The 17,641-nt window shown below is 42.3% G+C and overlaps 1 protein-coding gene across 2 annotated transcripts; it reads right to left on the bottom strand.

Annotated features, from left to right (window-relative positions):
- Nucleotides 1-227: 227 nt before the first annotated feature.
- On the bottom strand, nt 228-2,340 carry otx2b (orthodenticle homeobox 2b). Of its 2 annotated transcripts, none has more exons than XM_085931715.1 (3): nt 2,238-2,340; nt 1,747-1,898; nt 228-857 (listed from the first exon to the last, which is right to left on the bottom strand). In XM_085931715.1, exons 1-3 carry the CDS (start codon nt 2,338-2,340, stop codon nt 228-230), a joined length of 885 nt encoding a protein of 294 aa, XP_085787841.1. The 2 variants fall into 2 exon arrangements, with proteins under 2 accessions (XP_085787841.1, XP_085787842.1); XM_085931716.1 differs by having other exon boundaries at nt 2,244-2,340.
- Between the last annotated feature and the right edge of the window lie 15,301 nt (nt 2,341-17,641).

The following is a 17,641-nucleotide window of genomic DNA, read 5'->3' as shown; positions in this document are numbered from 1 at the left end:
GTAGATGTGCTGAGCTTGTCCTCAACAGGTGCACGAGTGGCGGGCGCACTGACAGACATGGATGGGGGGGCTACAGGTGAGTGGAAAAAAAAAAAAGAAAATCTCTTTGCCAGTGCTAAAATAAATTAGACCTCTCCTCTAAGAGAGGGTGATGCCAAAAAACGTTTGAGCCCCAAGCAGAGGAGTCTTTTGTTTGTTTTCATCGTGGTCCGGCGCAGTGGAAGTGTTCACAGGACCTGGAATTTCCACGAGGAGGTCTGATCCTTATAATCCAAGCAATCGGCATTGAAGTTCAGCTTCCACGACGCCGCTTGGTCCTTATAATCCAGGCAGTCCGCCGTGGAATTGAAGCCCAGGCCGGACGTGCCGTAGCCCTGCGCGGAGAGCGACGCCGGGGACTGGTTGAGGTGTCCCGCCACCGCGTTCGTGCTCATCGGACTCAGGGTCGAGCCCGGGCCAGACAGCTGATGGTGCATGGGGGTGAGGTAAGAGCCGCAGTCCATGCCGCTGAAGTAAGACGTAGAGCCGGCGTAGCCCTGGCCGTAGCCCGAGGCCTGCGTGTAGGTCATTGGGTATGACCTCTGCATGCACGACGACGAGGTAGACAGCGGGTCCGAAAGTGGGGAGATGGAGGCCGGGCTCCAGATGGACACCGGCGCCGCCGTGCTGCTGGAGATGGCCGGGATGGCCGTGGCGGTGCTGCTGGGGGGAGTGAACTGGCCGCTGGCACCGCTCTCGGAGCTCACTTCTCGGCTGGGGGAGCTTTTCTTCTTGGCAGGCCGCGCCTTGTTCTGACCCCCGTTCTGCTGCTGCTGTTGTTGCTGACGACACTTGGCCCGCCGGTTCTTGAACCACACCTGCAACAAGGCCACAAACGTGAGTGTCAAAGTTTGACAATTTATCTGCATATATCCGTCAAGTTTTTTCCTCCACTTAAATGTTTCATTTCATAATTTACGCAACGGTTTACATATATAACCCCGCGCGCACCAACGTGCGCACGCGCGCACGCACGCACTGGCGCACGCACGCACGCACAATATTATTATTATTTTCGATGAAGTCATATTAGTTAAAACTATTACTTTTCAGTCAACGTGATTATTCCCAAAAATCGCATTAGCATGCATTGACAACAGGACATCTTTGTTTGAAATGTGAAATTGCCCCTTGAAAAAAATAAAACATTCGTTCATGGTCATCCTATGCTGAAGTCATTAGTAGATATTTTTAAAATGTTTTCTGATTGGTCAAGCAGGAAGGTAAAAATATATATTTTTTTGCCACTATAATTCTATCTAAAAAACCAACAACCAGTCTGTTTAACGAACATCACGAATACTTACTGAACGTTAAGGTTCAGACCATTTACATTTTAATGTGATTAGTATATAAGTTTTCATTTGTTTTATTCTCTTGCATGGCTCGATAATTATTTTCTCCAAATTTAGTTATGCACGAAAAAATTATAAAACGTCTGGGGTTCTTGTTCTCATTTTTTTAAAATGAAATTATGAATTTGTGGCACAAGCACAGAAAGCAGCATTCGCACCATGCAAAAGGCGTCCTCATATTTTATCATTTGTTAATTGTCTTTTGTTTTTGTTTCTTTTTTACTGTCACCCGACAGAAATATTTTGAATGAATCAACATCCCAATTTGAGTTTCTTTTTAATTTGCTTTGTTCACTCCAAATAAATAGTTCCATATGAAATTTCTCAATAAAGCAAATGATTAATGACTCACCTGGACACGCGACTCGGGTAGATTAATTTTGAGAGCCACTTCTTCGCGCATAAATATGTCCGGATACCTCGTTTTAGCGAACAACGCCTCCAAGACGTCGAGCTGGGCGCGCGTAAAAGTAGTCCGCTCTCTTCTCTGCTTCCTTGGCGTCGCTACAACAGCCGGAGTAAAATGCACATCATGAAAATATATATTTATACAAACAAATTAAATGGCAAGTCAAAATAAGACGACAAATGGAAGAAGCGAGTGTATCTAAGTGGAATTTGCTGTGCGTCTGGTTTGCGTAATTGCGCACGAATAGATGCTGACATTTCTGGTTGAATGTTTGCGACCAAAACACTAATTTAGCTGTTGCGATGATGCAAAGAAATGTAAATCTGAAGTTATCAAACTTCAACCATCAAAAAAAACACACACACACACACACACACACAGACACACACACATCCATTATAGGGAAGAATTGGACAGCCATTCCAAAAGTTGACACTTACCTGGATAGCCCACGGACGGATGTAAGAGGTCCATTCCGGAAGTGGTTAAGCTGAGGCCATTGACTGTGTAAGGTGGTTGCTTTAGATACGACATCATGCTAATGTTTGTCTCGTGTCTCAAGTTGGAGAAAATGGTGGAAATGGATGGAGTTCCCGATGAGCACCTGCTGTTCTTTCCTGTGTCCGCACGCTCCTGTCTGTATAGACACCTGACCACAAAGAAAACCACAACGAATACATTTTACTTTGGGAAAACAAACACGCACACCCACACAAACACACAGACGCGCACACACTGCTCCAAGTATATGCAATTTATTGGAGGACAATTTCCTCCTAGAAATAAACATAAATAAGAAAAACACAAGAAAAAAATGTATTTATAAAAATATCCGTCGAGTTTAGACAGAGTATAATATTCGAGAGGATTTATTAAATTGTGTTGCAATCATTTTTTTATTATTATTACTAACTGCATGTTTTCGTGTAAATGTCCCTCATCCATTAGTGTGCGTCTTGATTGTTTTTCTTCGTCTGCTTATTTCCAACGGTTTGAACCCCCTCGTCTCAATCTGTCACGCTTAAACCCATGGACCAGTTGCACATTCCCGTTCAATAATCAGCATCGTCATCATCTTCATCATCCCTGACCGAGTTTCATTATCGCAGGTCTTGTTTTTAATTTATTGATGAATTAAAGAGGTAATTCAAGTGACAAGTGAGTGGAGATGATTACAGGCCAATGTCCTATGCAAAGAGCGTTACTCAGACGAATCATTTGGTAAATGTTTGAATTCATGTATTTATCGTTTATTGCTCTCTAATAATATAATATAATAATCTCTAATAATCTAATAAGGAAAATATTGGCAAGCAAAATAGAGCACATAATTTATTCGTTTCCTACTCCCATAAAATTTTCACCCAATAATTTATTTAAGGTGATTTGTTGGATCCCTATCTACTCAATTAAATAATATAAGAGACTCAAAATTAATTTCTGCTCATAATATTAGGCAATATTATTTATTTAACTTTTTAAAGAAGATTTTAAATATATATAGTAAACTATGAGTCCCCCTAAAAAGTTCAGTTTTCTTCTCAAGAAACGTTTATTTTGTGTCCCCATCACGCTTCATGTTAAATTATTCCGATATGGGCAAAACTCGTTTACACAATAGCGTTTTTTCTTTTGTTTTGTCTCGTGCCTATTAATTTATTTTTCCTCATTTTATTCAAAACCCAAAAACAACAACCTTGTTTTCTAGCATTTTTATGTCTTTATGTTTTTGTTTTGCAGTTCAAATTGAAGACGAGTCCTGCTTGGAATTTCAACGAGCGGTCGCGCTAAAATGAGTGAGTGGGGAAAAAAAGTAAACCCACCTTGCTTTTGGAGAGTGCAAACGCTTTTTGCGTGTCCTCCCGAACGAGTGAGGTAAGTCAAGTGAGAGCAACGACGTCCTGCTTGATATCGACAAAGATACCCCAGAACAAAAAGAAGGCAAAAAAAGGAAGAAGAATCCGCACTGTCAGAAGACAAAGTTCAACGTGGTGCGTCTGCGTTGGGTTTTGAAGCAGTGCTGCAGCAGTGAAATGATGATGACGATGATGAGGATGACGATGATGATGATGGAGGAGGAGGAGGAAGAGGAGGAGGAGGCAGCATAGGATTTGTTGGTGTGTTGGGAGTGAAGTGCTTGGAGTTGGAATTTGTACAAAGAGGCAGCCAATAGGAGCTCAGCTCCCACACACACTGGTGGTGGCGGTGCTGCTGGTAGTGGGTGGGGTGGGGAGGGGGTCTTCCCCCCCCCCCTTCAGATACTTTTTGGACCCACTGTCCTCATCCAATGGCCCTGCGCGAGTCTTCCACGTTTATGCTGTAACAAGTGGAGTTTAAAACTATTCCCACCTCAATTTGTGGAATTCATGCCCAAATTAGAAAATGTGGAAAAGCACTTGGAAAATGTTACACCGAGTCGTTCTGACTTTTTCTTTTTCAATTTCTGTACAAAATCGCACTAACCAATCAAGCAATTCCAAAAATAAATAAACACAGACAGTGAGTGTGCTTCCATGGAGAGAAAGAGTTAAAAAAAAATTCGAGAGACGCCTTTCTCTCACGTTCTGCGACATCTAGCATGCAGGCAAAAAAAAAAAAAAAAAGAGGATTTAGAGACTTATTTCTAAAAAAAAAAAAGTGTCCTCTCATCCGCAGAGCAGCTAGTGTGTCACAATTCTGCAGGCCTGCGCCCACATACACGCACAAACTGGAGCTCCGTGAAGAAGATGAGGAGGAGGATGAAGATGTTCAAATGCCAAGACGAGCAGCAAGGTAAAATACTTTCCCATTATTTGCAATCATTCCGAGTTTCAAATGTGACATATTTTTGCATTTGAAATATTGATATGACATTTAGACAAATTGCAAAAAAAAGAAAAAAAACGGATTGTGGGATTTTCATGGTTTTGTGGAACACGCACACCCTCACATGCACATGCAGGCATGCAAGATAATTTAAATATTGATTGAAGAGTTTTTAACACACATTGGACACTTTTCTCTTGGTGCTCAAGCAAGGCCTGCGCCAACGTGTCGCTTCCCCCGCAGATTTCCACGCAGGAAGAGCTGTTATTGGATCGCTAAAGTTGGATTTCTCTCAGCGGTCAGCGCTCACCTGAGCAGCGGGATTTCTTTCTTTATTCTTCTTGGAGACGCAGCGGCATGCATAGGTAATCACATTTTTATTGGAAGTATTTAATCGATTGATAATCATTTTTGCTTGTATAAAACACGTATCTTATTATACTTGTTGACAATTTACGCAAACATAATTTTGTTGATTTTGCAAAAATACTGTGATACACGGCCATTATTAATTTCAACATACATATGAACGTTTTGGGAAATTAAAATCCATCGTTTCAAAAGACTAATGCACAGCACAGCCGTTATTTTTTTATATGATTTAATTACTTATAGAAACATTGTTTTTTTTTTCAGAAGAAAATCAGTAAATCAACATTTGTATTCATATTTTACATTGAATTCAAATTTTGTGCAACAGAACCGGTGCCATACACTCATCCTTAAAATGCACATTTGACCTTCTTTTCATCTCCAGCATGATCCATTTATTTTTCCATCCACACCGGCTTGATTTCTTACTAAAGATCTCCTGGCATGTTCTATTAATAAGCGTTAAAGTGAAGCTGAGATGCTGCGCGTAAAATGAGCGCCAAATGTGGCAGTTATCTCGCGGTCGAAGTGTATAGCTCAATAATTGATGGGCTGCTAAAAGCGGGGCGTCCGCGGGGAGTGTGCGTGTTAAAAGGACGTTTAAAGGCACAAGGAGTTAAGCGCCCCTGGCGGGCTGCATGCGCTCCCACCGACTCCCGCCTTTTATCTCCGCCTCTGCTCCACTCCACCTGAGGCTGTGCATTAAAGCAGGCAGGGCCTCCTCCAACCTGTGATTCCCACTTTGTCTCACTCACTGCACCTACTTTGATAGCCATGAGGGGCGAGGAAGGGGCTCAGGGGTGGCGGTTTGAAGATTTGGATGAATTAATAAATCATTTGCACTGCCTCTGCATATTAGACAGTGCACAAAATAGACATGATAGAATAAACATGTGTATCATAAATAATTGAGGAGAGCAAATAGAAGACAAGCTGGTTGAGAATTTAAATACTGGCACGGACTCCCCCCATGCATTTTTACCACTTATTCATCTTTGCTCCTTGTTTCATATATGGATGGTTGAAGAGAAGGAATGTGTTGGAGGAATTTATTCTGAACTAAAAAAAGATGGGAGTATGTCATTTTCTTTGTTTTAGCAGTGTATTTCTTTTTGCTTTGTTTTTATTTTTTTGGGTAGATTTAAAAAAAAAAAAACACTATATAAAGGAAAAGTAATACAATTTGTTAATGACTGATTTTTTTTTTCCCCTCTGACGTGTGCAGGTAAGTGAAACCTTTATTATACACAGTGTATCAGCAGCTGTGTGTGTGTGTGTGTGTGTGTGTGTGTGTGTGTGTGTGTGCGGGCTTGGAAGAGGGGATTTGAGTGAATGAGGATCATCACAAGCTGTATTTTAATTAGACCGTGGGGCTCAATTCAATGCCACCTTTGCAATGGAGGTGCACTAAATCCAGTCGGCACACATTACCCTTAATTCTAAAAGAGTCAAGAGAAAAATCAACCAGGTTGAGCAATCAAACTTCATTGTCACATTCAGACATTATTCCATGTGGAAAACTGAGCTGTACAGAAATACAAATATGTTGTTGATAGTTGTCACACACATTTGGGATTCTTTGTGTTGCTATTTTGCTATGAACATTCATAAAAAATGGCATCACAGAGCAAACGTGGCCCCACAAGGCCAGCATGACTTTGTATGTGTTCGACGAGTTCACGCCTTTTAATGAGAGCTGTAATTGTTGTGTTGTGTTTACGCAGGAGTTCTCTGACAAACAAACGGATGCAATTAAATTCACTGTCATCACACATCACCACTGAGGAAACAAGAAAGGGGAAGGATGCACATAGGGCCAAGGACTGAAGGAGAAGAGGTCCACTCCCAAGGACATGAAAGTGAACTCTAATGACAGTCTTACTCATTGCATGAAGTGAGATGTGTATTATGGGATGCACTAATACAAGACTTCAGGTACCTATAGTATGTTTGATATCGAGTGCACATATACATGTTTAGAATTTTGATGAAATTGCATTCTTTTTGAGAAAGTATTGTTCAGAATCACATTCTATAGAACTAAGCATTATTATTATGATTATTGATGAAAGTGCCTTTGCTTTTGAAAATGAATTTATTTTACTGATGAGTATTTGAATTATTGATAGTTGTGATCATTCAAACAGTAATACTTGTAATATTTGTCAATCTTTTAATGCCAAAAAATGATTTACCTATAACAAATACAAAGACCATAAGACAACTTTTTTTTACAAATATTGATAGTATAATATTAATATGTTGATGTATAATATTTCTGTATAAGTTACAGCCCAATTTGTGTACCTATATGCGTTATTTAAGTTGTATGTTGCAACAATGTGTTTGCAATGTCTTATCATAGCTAGCTAGCTATGATGGAACATGTGATTGCCTGAATGCAGGATATTTATTTAGTTCACTTTATTGTTTGCTTAGTTTTACAGTAAACATCAACGATAAATACCTTGAAGCAAGCAAATGTCAACTCTCAAACTTGCTTTTTGTCATACTGCACACTCATCGTATTGTACGGACATATATGCAGGCTGGTCAGAGAATCGGAGAATTGAATTTCAGATGTGGAGTATCGGTGCATCCCAAGTATGTTACGCAGTGAGTGGAAATGTGTTTGCAAACACAGGCTTGAATTGCACCTTGCCTCTGTAGGCGTCCTGCGTGCACGTAGAAGTGTGTGCACGGCGTGCAAAAAGCTGCCCTGCAGACCGGACCTGTGGAGTCTTCAAAGGAAAAGGAAGTCAATGTAGGATGGGGGGTGGATTTGTTCTGGCTTATTTGGAAACCTGGGATTTGAATTGGATTCTGGGAGGCATTCATAACACATTTGAAAACGTTACATTGTGAGATTTCATGTTTAATCCCCATCATAATGTATTTTGGGGGGTATGGTCACAGCGCTCCATTCATCAAATGTTTTTTTTTTTTTATGAGTGGTGGGGGCTTGTTGCGGAACTCCTGAAGATGAGACTCTTCCCACTTTAACCTTCCTCTCCACTGTGTTTTGTTGATCTGACCTCGATGTATGATGAGGTCAGTGTAAAAAAAAAAAATAATAATGACTATGTATAGCAATACTTTTTTTTCCATAAAAAAGATCATGTGTAGTAAGGTAAAAAAAACAATGACATGCAAAAGGTTCTTGATAAAAATCAGAATTCAACACTCTCCTGTAGCTCAATGAGGTCGTCAAATAATTAGAGACAGATTGCAGTATAAATATTTATTAGCTCAAAGTACGAGTAAAAAAAACTACCCAATCATCGGTTGGATGATTTCAGTACTTTTATATCAGTTATGCACAAAATCTGGGTGTGTTTGTGTGCATGTGTGTTATGGTTCCCCATCCAAAGCCCACTTTGCTTTGAATGACACTTTGGCGATGCCCCCAGCATCCCTCTTGGACATCTCAAGTGTAGCAACAGTGCCAATTCCTCCCCACTCTTTAATATCTCTCTTTGGGTCCTCTCTGGCTTTCACCAGTGAAGGCTCCTCCGTGACAGTTGGACATCGTCGTCGCTTTTCGGGAGACAGCGGTGGGTGCGTTCCCAGCCTCGGGCCCGTGGGGAATCTGCGATGGCTCGCCTGTCAACCGGCCCCTCCCCTACAATTAGGAGAGTAAACACAGCGCTGGGAGACAAGAGGAGGGAACGGCGGAGGGCGGGGAGGGGGTCTTGACGCTCCTGTCCTACTGCTGCTTGAGTTGTCCATCAGCAGCTTTGGATAGAAAGAAATATTTATCAGATGATGTTGAACGAATCAGGAAGAGACATTTAAGAACTGACTCATGAACGTGAATACGTTGATGGAGCTGAATGCTCAAGTCCAATGAAATGTGAAGTGTAAATGGTTAAAGGTGTAATCATTTCAATTATGCTGAAAAACGAGTGTTTAAAAAAAAAAAAGAGGCAACTTGAGAACAGTGACATATGAGCGTGTTTGTTTTCTATCAGACAATCACAATACAAAGCTGCCTCACCTCCAACCCCCCTCCTCCCCCACCCTTCTCTTCTTCTTCACCTCTCTCCTGGTTGCTGGGGGAACTGGCCAGTGGCTTCTGGAATTTGTTGTGGGCCGGACTTGTAAAGCACAGAGCTCAGGACCAGCTTAGTGGTGGTGGGCCACCCCAACTGTCCTGAAGCCCCTCCACTCTCCCCGGGCAGGGAGGCCGGCTAGGGAATGACACGTAGGAGAGGGGAGGAATGTTTGTGGGAAGACCTGCCAGCAAAGTGCCATGCGGCGAGCGACTGACATCCTACACTAGCCAATGGAAGCTCATCCCGTCAGTGTCATTGAACTTAGAGAAGATGCGAAGTGAGCTGCTTGTCACACACGCAGACACAGTGGCACCACATCTGACTGCTGGGACCTTTGTGACTTAAAATGTGCCCCTCTCGAACAGAATGGACCAAATATTGTGCATGCTTAGTTTCAATGGAACTCACTCAAGTGTACATCAACCACCATCTGTCTCCATTACACAAGCATGATCACATGCGCTAGTTTCTGTGTAAGTACATTTTAAATCAGATGGTGTGCATCAGTGTGTACATGTGGTGGACAGGGAGAGCGCGAACGGAGGGGTCCCGGTGTCATAGCCAAATGGTTGTTTTTTTTTACGTAGACCAGAGAGCCATGCTGCAGCATCATGGTCCACAGCATGCAAAGACAAGGGGGCAGATGGGTGCAGTGTAGCAGCACAACCCCCCTTCTCCTCCCAAATGTGAGGCAGCAGTGGTGGGAATGGCACCGAATGAGAGGGAGCGGGGATCCATGGCTGAGAGGGGGGGAAAAAAAAACCTGTTGGAGCGCTATTCGGGTTCGCTTTGAAATCCAACTACGGGGGCACGAGCCCAGGGAGGAGAGGCAGCCTGCTTAGACAGGCAGTCACCGTACTGGGCCAGCGTCCAGCCCGGGCCCCCTCCCAGCCCAGACAAGCCCGTCTGGCCCGAGCTTACGGGAGTCAGGCGGCCGACCCCCGGTGGACCGGCCGGAGCCCAATATTACCGGGGACCCTCTCAGAGACTTTCCTTTTCCAAACAGCAGCACGGCACCTTGGAGTGGGGGTGAAAGGGGGAATCGGGTGGGGGGGGGGGGCTCCTCCAGCACGCAGGCCTCTGGATGGGCGCCCAGCGTAGTCTGTCGCTGATGATAACCCCCACCTCGCTACCAGGCCATTCAGCCTTCAGGGCCTGCGCAGGTCCACACGTCACCATGGCAACAGTGGCACGGCAATGTGAGTGGGCAGCAAGCCAGGTGCTGCCAAATTGGGATGAAGGAGGACATTTTGGGGGGACTTTGTAATCCTTAAACCTTCATATGTTAGCTAATAACTTCACCAGACCATTAACATTTAAAATAAAACATTTGACCAAATCTAACATAATCTATATGAAACCAATATTACCAAACTTTCCAACGTTTGAATCACGTTTGTTGTACAAGCGACCATTTTCCAATGAAACTTTGACCTGAGTATTTTTGCTCTACTTTAAAAACGTATTTGTGACCAAATATTATGGTGAAATTCCAAAATGTCTAAACTCTTTGGTAGCTTGATGGGATTTGGTAACAGTCTGCATGACTTTGTAACCTCCCACTTCTTTTTACAGACACTAAAAACCCATCCTACAGTTTGTTTTGCATGTTTAAAATGAAACCTTGCGGAAAGAATTGACCTGATACATTGCTGGTGTGTTTAAAGCGACTTTGTCACTGCAACATTAAGCTTGCGTAAACACAAGTAAGTTCAACGACATTCACAGCAGCCACCTAAAGTTGACTCCACGCCCACTCTAAGCCACTGGGAAGACTCTGTAAGTGGCGGGGCCGCTGTTTACTGAAAGTGGATATCTGCTGTTTGTTTTCTTGTTCTGCTCCCCGACTGTAAACACCGCCTGGATTTTCTTGAGTGCTGTCTTAAAACGTGCATGTTGGTGCGTGTGCGCCATGTGTTATATTTGCTGATAACAGGATTTACTCCAATTGCGACTCACCAGTTGAGAAAGGTTAATTGTCAGCGCAATCGGTAGAATGGCGACATGCAATAATTATTAGCCCGAGTTGCTTTATTATTTAGGGATGCTAATTAGGCATTAACAATGCTCTCCTTTATGGATCACAACTTCAATTGAGTGTCGATTTGCGTTAAGTTTACTTTGACATCCATTCATCAAACTAAAGGAATGTTGTTTTGTAGATGTCCTTACTGTGCTTATGATTATAAAACCGAAGAGTTATTGATCCCAAAATTAGCAGAGGGATTTGGAAAGATTGCTCCGTGGAGTGCTTTTTCGTTTTAGTCCACATAAGAACAATGCATTGTATGATTTTTTTTTCGCTGGTTTTAATGGTTTGGTAATTCTAGTGCACATCAAAGAGGAGTGTTTAATACAATAATGCAAAAGTGGAGGGGGAAAAAATAAGCACTTGAGCAGAGATTTGAAGTCTATTCTCAGTTATTGCTGCGCTCAGAGAACGAGAGTGTGTATTTTGTGCGCCACCCATGTGGATGAGTGTGGCAGCAAGACGAGGTGGAAAGTGACATGGAACGAAAGCAAGAGATCAAGGCATGGCTGCCAGTGCATGTCATTGGCCTACACTCTCATCAAATAGCCCCGTGCTGCTTGTGTTGCTGCCCAGACGCAAATTAATTTGGACGCATGGAAAGACTGCAGAGTTGGAGACTCATCTCTGCCCTTTAAAAAGAAAAGACACCAGCGGAGCGCACTCCTCCAGCAAAGGGGGTGTGTGACGATGGCTTTCAGTGGACTGTCTGGAATAAGATGGGAGGGAACAGAGGACATGCTTGAATGTGCTTGTCCTGCTATGATGACAAGATGGCTCAGGCACCGCTGTGCCACCGGCCAACCGGGCCCTCCCCCCTTGTGTTCCCCCTCAGGACAGCAGTGAGGTGGAAGGGAGAGGCGAGGGAGTGGACGACTTATGGTTAGCCGCCGTTTAATCTCTTCTTTGGCTCACAGCGGATTCTTTCACGACATACCCGACTCCCTCTTTAGTCCAAATCTGGACCGACTCATCTCGAGGTGGGCTTCATACGACGGCAAGGGGGCTCACTTGAACAACTCTGAAATTGAACATGACTCTTTTCACACAGGCCAAAGTGAATGCGATTGCCTTGTGAGTAAAGATGTGCATTTGCCGTAGAACTAAGGTCAGTTTGTTTAAAGGACCACTAAAGAAGTAAAACAGTTCATTCAAGTGGACAAAGAAGTCCACCACTATAAATTCGGATTACAGGCAATGACACAATTAAAGTTCACCATAGCTTTACAGCTCTACTCTACTGTGCTGTAGTTTTTGTCATATAATCAAGAGATGCTAATTTTTGGTGAGTACAAAAAGGCATCAGGTAGGCCTAACCCGAACCACTAACTATAAAACTGAACCCCTAACAATAACCCAAACCCCTCACTCCCTAAACCTACCCCCAACCCAAACCCGAATTCTAACACTAATCCAACCACAACTTCATTTCCTGTTGACCTCTTCCCTGATAATAAAAAAACAACAACAAAGGGTTAGTAGTAGTAGGATTAGGATTAACCAACCCTATGCAAAAATTTGTGCTGAGAGGCTGAAATCAAAGAATTTTAACTTTCACTTTTTTTTTTTTTTTCCCTCATTCAAATTTGATGGCAAGAATGATGATTTAATGAACAGCGTTCACATCGGATATTTACTAATCTGGCTATTTGTGCTTTCCTTGACACGAGAGGATGATCATTTATTTATGAAGGAATAAAACAACTTTTATGTACCTTTACTTTGAACAGCAGTTGATTTACAGGCTGGCTATAGTTTAAGAGTTGGCCAAAGAATGGGTTTGGGGTGGGGGGCATCTTTCGCTTCAGCGGACCCTCGTCAGCATGTCGTTAACCTCCCAGGGCTAAGGGGGGAAAGTGTAAATCAGGCCTGTGTGTATGCTTAAAAGTCAGGGTTTGTTTGTAAGGTGCCTGGGGAGGTCTGGACCCCCCTGCTGGAGGACAAGGTAACAAAACAGCAGCATGCTAACTGAGGGGGTGGGACTCACCGGGTGCTTAAGCAGCCCCCTGCATGCTATCTTAAGTCGCTTCAGTGAAGTCTTACACAATTGTTTGGAAACAACAAGAAGAAAGAAAACTTTCATGACTTTAGTATACGTTTTTTGTAATGATTATGTATTGCTGATAAGATCATATGATATGTTTGTTAATGTGTCTTTTCAGTGAGTTAGTTAAATTACCTAAATATGTTTCTTTTTTTTAGTTAACAGATACTGCATTGTTGGGCTTAATTGTTTTTGTTATTTAATGTCAAGAAATAATAACTACTTAGTTTTCAGTCAAGCACATTTTTTAAACTGAAAATATTTGGAGTGGGTTTCTTTGGTGTTGTCTGCATGAGCTTAGCTTGTCACATGTTCTTCCAAATGTATAAATTCGGTAAAGCCACAACTGTATGTTATTCTCGCTTTATTTGTTTGGCAGGCTTAGATGACAAATAAATTTTTTTTTTTGACATAACCAAGACAACTATGGTACTTCAAGTTATCATGTGTAAAACCTTATACGAGAACATACATCTGCCACGTTCCAATATCAAAAGTGAAATGAAGGGAAAAAAAATAAAAAAATCCAACACTTGTTTCTATTTCCCAAGCTTGCTATTGTGCGTGCCACTCAGGGTGAGTTAATGAGATGGGGGTTTGGGGGGGATAGGGTGGGCTGTTTGCGGTGCGGCGGGAGCAGAACAAGAGCTTGGTAACTTTTGTAGTCTTGTGATCAAACACCAGTGGTGACTCTGCAAACTTCTGTCCTCTCTTTTCAGCATTTCTTCTTTCTGTCCACCCAGCCCCCCTACTTCTCCTCTACAGTAGTCATGCCCCTCACCATTTTTCTACATCTTATCCCTTTTAATTAGAAAGCAAATTCTGCAGCCTGCAGAGACTTAATCCCCTACAAGGCAACAATGCACAGAGTGGCTTTGAACAGCCCGACCTGCAACCCTCAACCCCCCCAACACTGCTGGACTTTCATGGGGAGATGGCAAAGGAGGGGTGGGGGCGTGGAGGGGGGGGGTTGTTCCCAGAACATTATTACTTAAAGATACACTGTGGTGCTACTCTATTTGGGCAAGCGTATATTTGCATTTTCAGAACGTTAACAGTAATTAACAACTAAGTGACACACAAGTGTGTGTATGTGTTCCAACGTAGTCTATCTTGCCTCGGCTGATTTGCATATATATTAATGTCCCATATTGTATAGATTAGATCCCATTAGTTGTGGCGAGTGCGCTAGAAGGTGCAGCGAGAATGGCAAAAGTCACGTTATTATGTTTAAAATCATGTTTAGATAGTTGGAATGTAAAGAAAAAGAGGTGGGGGGGTTAGACTTCGGGAGCAAGGTTAACGGTGATTAGAAACTCGGACTATACTGACAAAAGACTCAGATTAGATTTCTTTAATCCCAAAAGGGCAAAGTCTTTTCTAAAATAGAAGTCCATTAAGGCCGCCTGTATCAGCCATTACCAGCATTCATTTCTTAATAAATGTCTATCTGGATGGGGCACAGTGTGCTGGAATTAAACTCGTCCGGTTGTTTCTGGAGTCAATTTACCAACAAATTTAAGTGCTAGGAACAAATTTGAAGACAACATAATTGTTATCTGTGGCTCACCATTGAATGCTTATTGGAATAGACATTTTCGTTTTCAAACAGTGACAAATATTTGTCCTAAAAAAATATTTTTAAAAAATTGCAACCTTTAAATCTTCATTTTTCTGTCTTTTTTGGGGTGGGAGTCAAAATTCCTCAGTTTAAGACCCTGTAAATTTATCTAAGGAAATAATTCTTAAGAAAATACGAAAATAATTCACACGAAAATACAAGATAAGAAAATAATTCTTGATACGGTATTTTCTCAGTACTGTACTTACTGTTTTTATATGGTGCATGGAAACACATCACACCGGATTGAAGCCAAATACTAATTTCCATCTGAGTTTGTAAGACAATACCATATATGTGAGAACACCATAAAATGCAAAACCATCCTAGCTGCCTTAAGTGTCACAGATGCTCAAATATATCTAAAACTGAATTTGTGTTAGCAATTTTATTAACGTTACTTGTCAAACCTATAACAGAACCAACTGCAATCTGCCTACACAAGCAACTCATTTACAGTTGGCATCCTTCAATTGAATTCTTTCAGCTCAGTCACCTTTCCCCTCTCACTGTACCAATGTTTTCTTAAAGAGGATCAAACATACTCATATTGACACAGTGATGATCTTCCACAGGAACCCAAAATCCATTACGTGAAATAACTTCATTTAGCTCCCACATTAATCATTGCTTGCCTAATTAGCATTGATAGAGATGCCTTGAGCGGGGATTCATTTACTCAAGGCCCAATTAGTTCCCCACACTGTCGATCTGTCTGTCACATGTTGGTGTGTGCATGTGTGACAATGAGACAAATGTGGAGTGGGCTGCCTGGATGAGCAGACTACAGTGTGGGTCTCACTCTTTGCCTGAGGCCATTTTATTCCTCTCTTACTCAAGTGTTACATATTGCAAAATACTACTAACTATTAACCCAACTAATATTTCTTACCTTTACAGTCTTGTGTACACTTTTTAATCTACTCAATTCGGACTCAGGTCATCTTCAGAAGACTTATTAATAAAACATCATTCCTTAATGGGCTGTAACAACAGATTGACATGACGAAACAAATGAGTGATTTGATATGTACGCATTTTTATGAGCATATTTGTCATTTTCCAGGCCTACACTGGCTTTGAGGTTTTATTTTTATAATTCTACATATGCGGTATGGGGGGCAATACGGGTCACAGTGAGTACTGCTGGGACTTGGAGGGTCGAGCGCCTCAATGGGATGTTCTTTTCTTTTTTGTCTTGTAGAGTTTTGTTGTCTAAATGTTTTACAAACTTAATTGGCAATCCCCGAGGAGTTCTGCCAGCTGTCGGCCCGATGGAGGGGGTTCCTAATTTGATGCCGGGGTATAGCTAGCAGAGCGTGCAACACCCCGCTCACTGCGCACGGCCCGATCGAGCCTGGGGTTTGTTTGTTTTCACCTCGTTTGTTCGGCAACTGGAAGACTTTAACAGCTGCCATCTAACAAGCAGAATGTAGATCAAATCAAATACACGGTGATGCTCCACTGAGGCATTGGTCCAACCATTGTGGAAGCTGGCATCAGAGCTGTTGTACTTCATGAGATGGTACGTGGTCACAGCTTAACTTGCAGACACTGGAAACTGTTTTCTTCCATCAAAAATGCAAAAAAAAAAAAGGATTCATCAAGCGCTCACTTTTTCGCCGTAAGTTCTTTCTCTTCTTCTGACCTGGAGCTCAAACCAATTAAGTCTCCACATCACTCTTTCATTTGGACAATCTGATGCCATGGGAGGATTTTAGAGGTCAAAAGAATTATTTAAAAAAAGTTCAACCTCACTTGGTTTTTGGAGGAAGAGCTATTTCAGATAACAGAGAGAAGTAAAGCACTTGAGAGCATTAAAGGTTTACTTAAGAAATGATAAGAAACTGATCTGGGCAAAGTATGGCCCGTGGGCCACATCCGACCAGTCCATGGTCTCTGACAGGCCTTTGTAGGATTTATAAAGTCAAAACAAAAAGTGGAAAATATTCTACGATAAAGACAAAATGGGGCTGCATTGAAAAATTGGATTGGAAAAAGTCACATTAATGACTGGGTCATCATACTTTGATTTCATTACAGTTGTCGTCAATGAAGTCCCCCCACAAAGCATTGTCAACTAATTTGTAAATATAAATGGGCGGAGGAAAGAAAAAGTTCACACGAGCATTGCCTCATGTTAACAGCGGTGACATACATGGTTGTCTTAGGTCAACTCAAGCCAGCATGGTGCGTCTGAAAGACGTGTTGACTCTGTGCACATTATCACCAAGGCGTGGCGCTGCATAGTCACACAGGATAATCGGACCGTCATGACGGTGCCACAGCAGGAAATGTAAAACTTGCTGGTTTTTCAAGGGTAAACAGGACTCATCTTGTGGTGACGACCCTGTGATTTGAGAACATCCACTAGCACGTTTGAATCCCTTTGATATTTGGCGTGCTTTCTGCATCATGTTCGGAATAGTAGATGTACAACAGCAGGGGGTTGGACTTGCTTTTCTCGTTTCACATTTTTGTAGAATTCCAATTTGAACTTCTCCAGTGACATTTGACTTGCCGCTCCACAATGCACTACGTTTTCAGCTCTTTCTACTACAGTACAGAACCACTACACCAAATGGGCAAAGCTCATCAGCTCCCTTTCTTTCTTTTTCCCAGCTTTTTTTTTTTTCTTAAACAAGAGGCCGGTTGTGGAGGATGTAGTAGGGATCAAGGGATCTAAAGCTTAGTAAGGAGCGCTGCATTCATGCCGCATGTGGCTGGTGAACATATGCTTGGGGTCTTTACTGGCATTCTAGAAGAGAGCCAATCAATTAGAGCTGCGTTTCCCCAGGGTCTCTTTGGATAATGCCAAATGACTTTGCGGCCCGTCCATAGACTCATCAACCTACTGACTTGAGTGGACTTGACTTTAATTGACCATTGGGCGAATCTACCGTCTTAAAGGT

The sequence above is a fragment of the Syngnathus leptorhynchus genome, chromosome 15, assembly GCF_054491065.1.
Source record: "Syngnathus leptorhynchus isolate UIUO chromosome 15, UIUO_Slep, whole genome shotgun sequence".
In the NCBI taxonomy this organism is placed as follows: domain Eukaryota; kingdom Metazoa; phylum Chordata; class Actinopteri; order Syngnathiformes; family Syngnathidae; genus Syngnathus; species Syngnathus leptorhynchus.
This window is presented reverse-complemented; position numbering and strand designations above follow the sequence as displayed.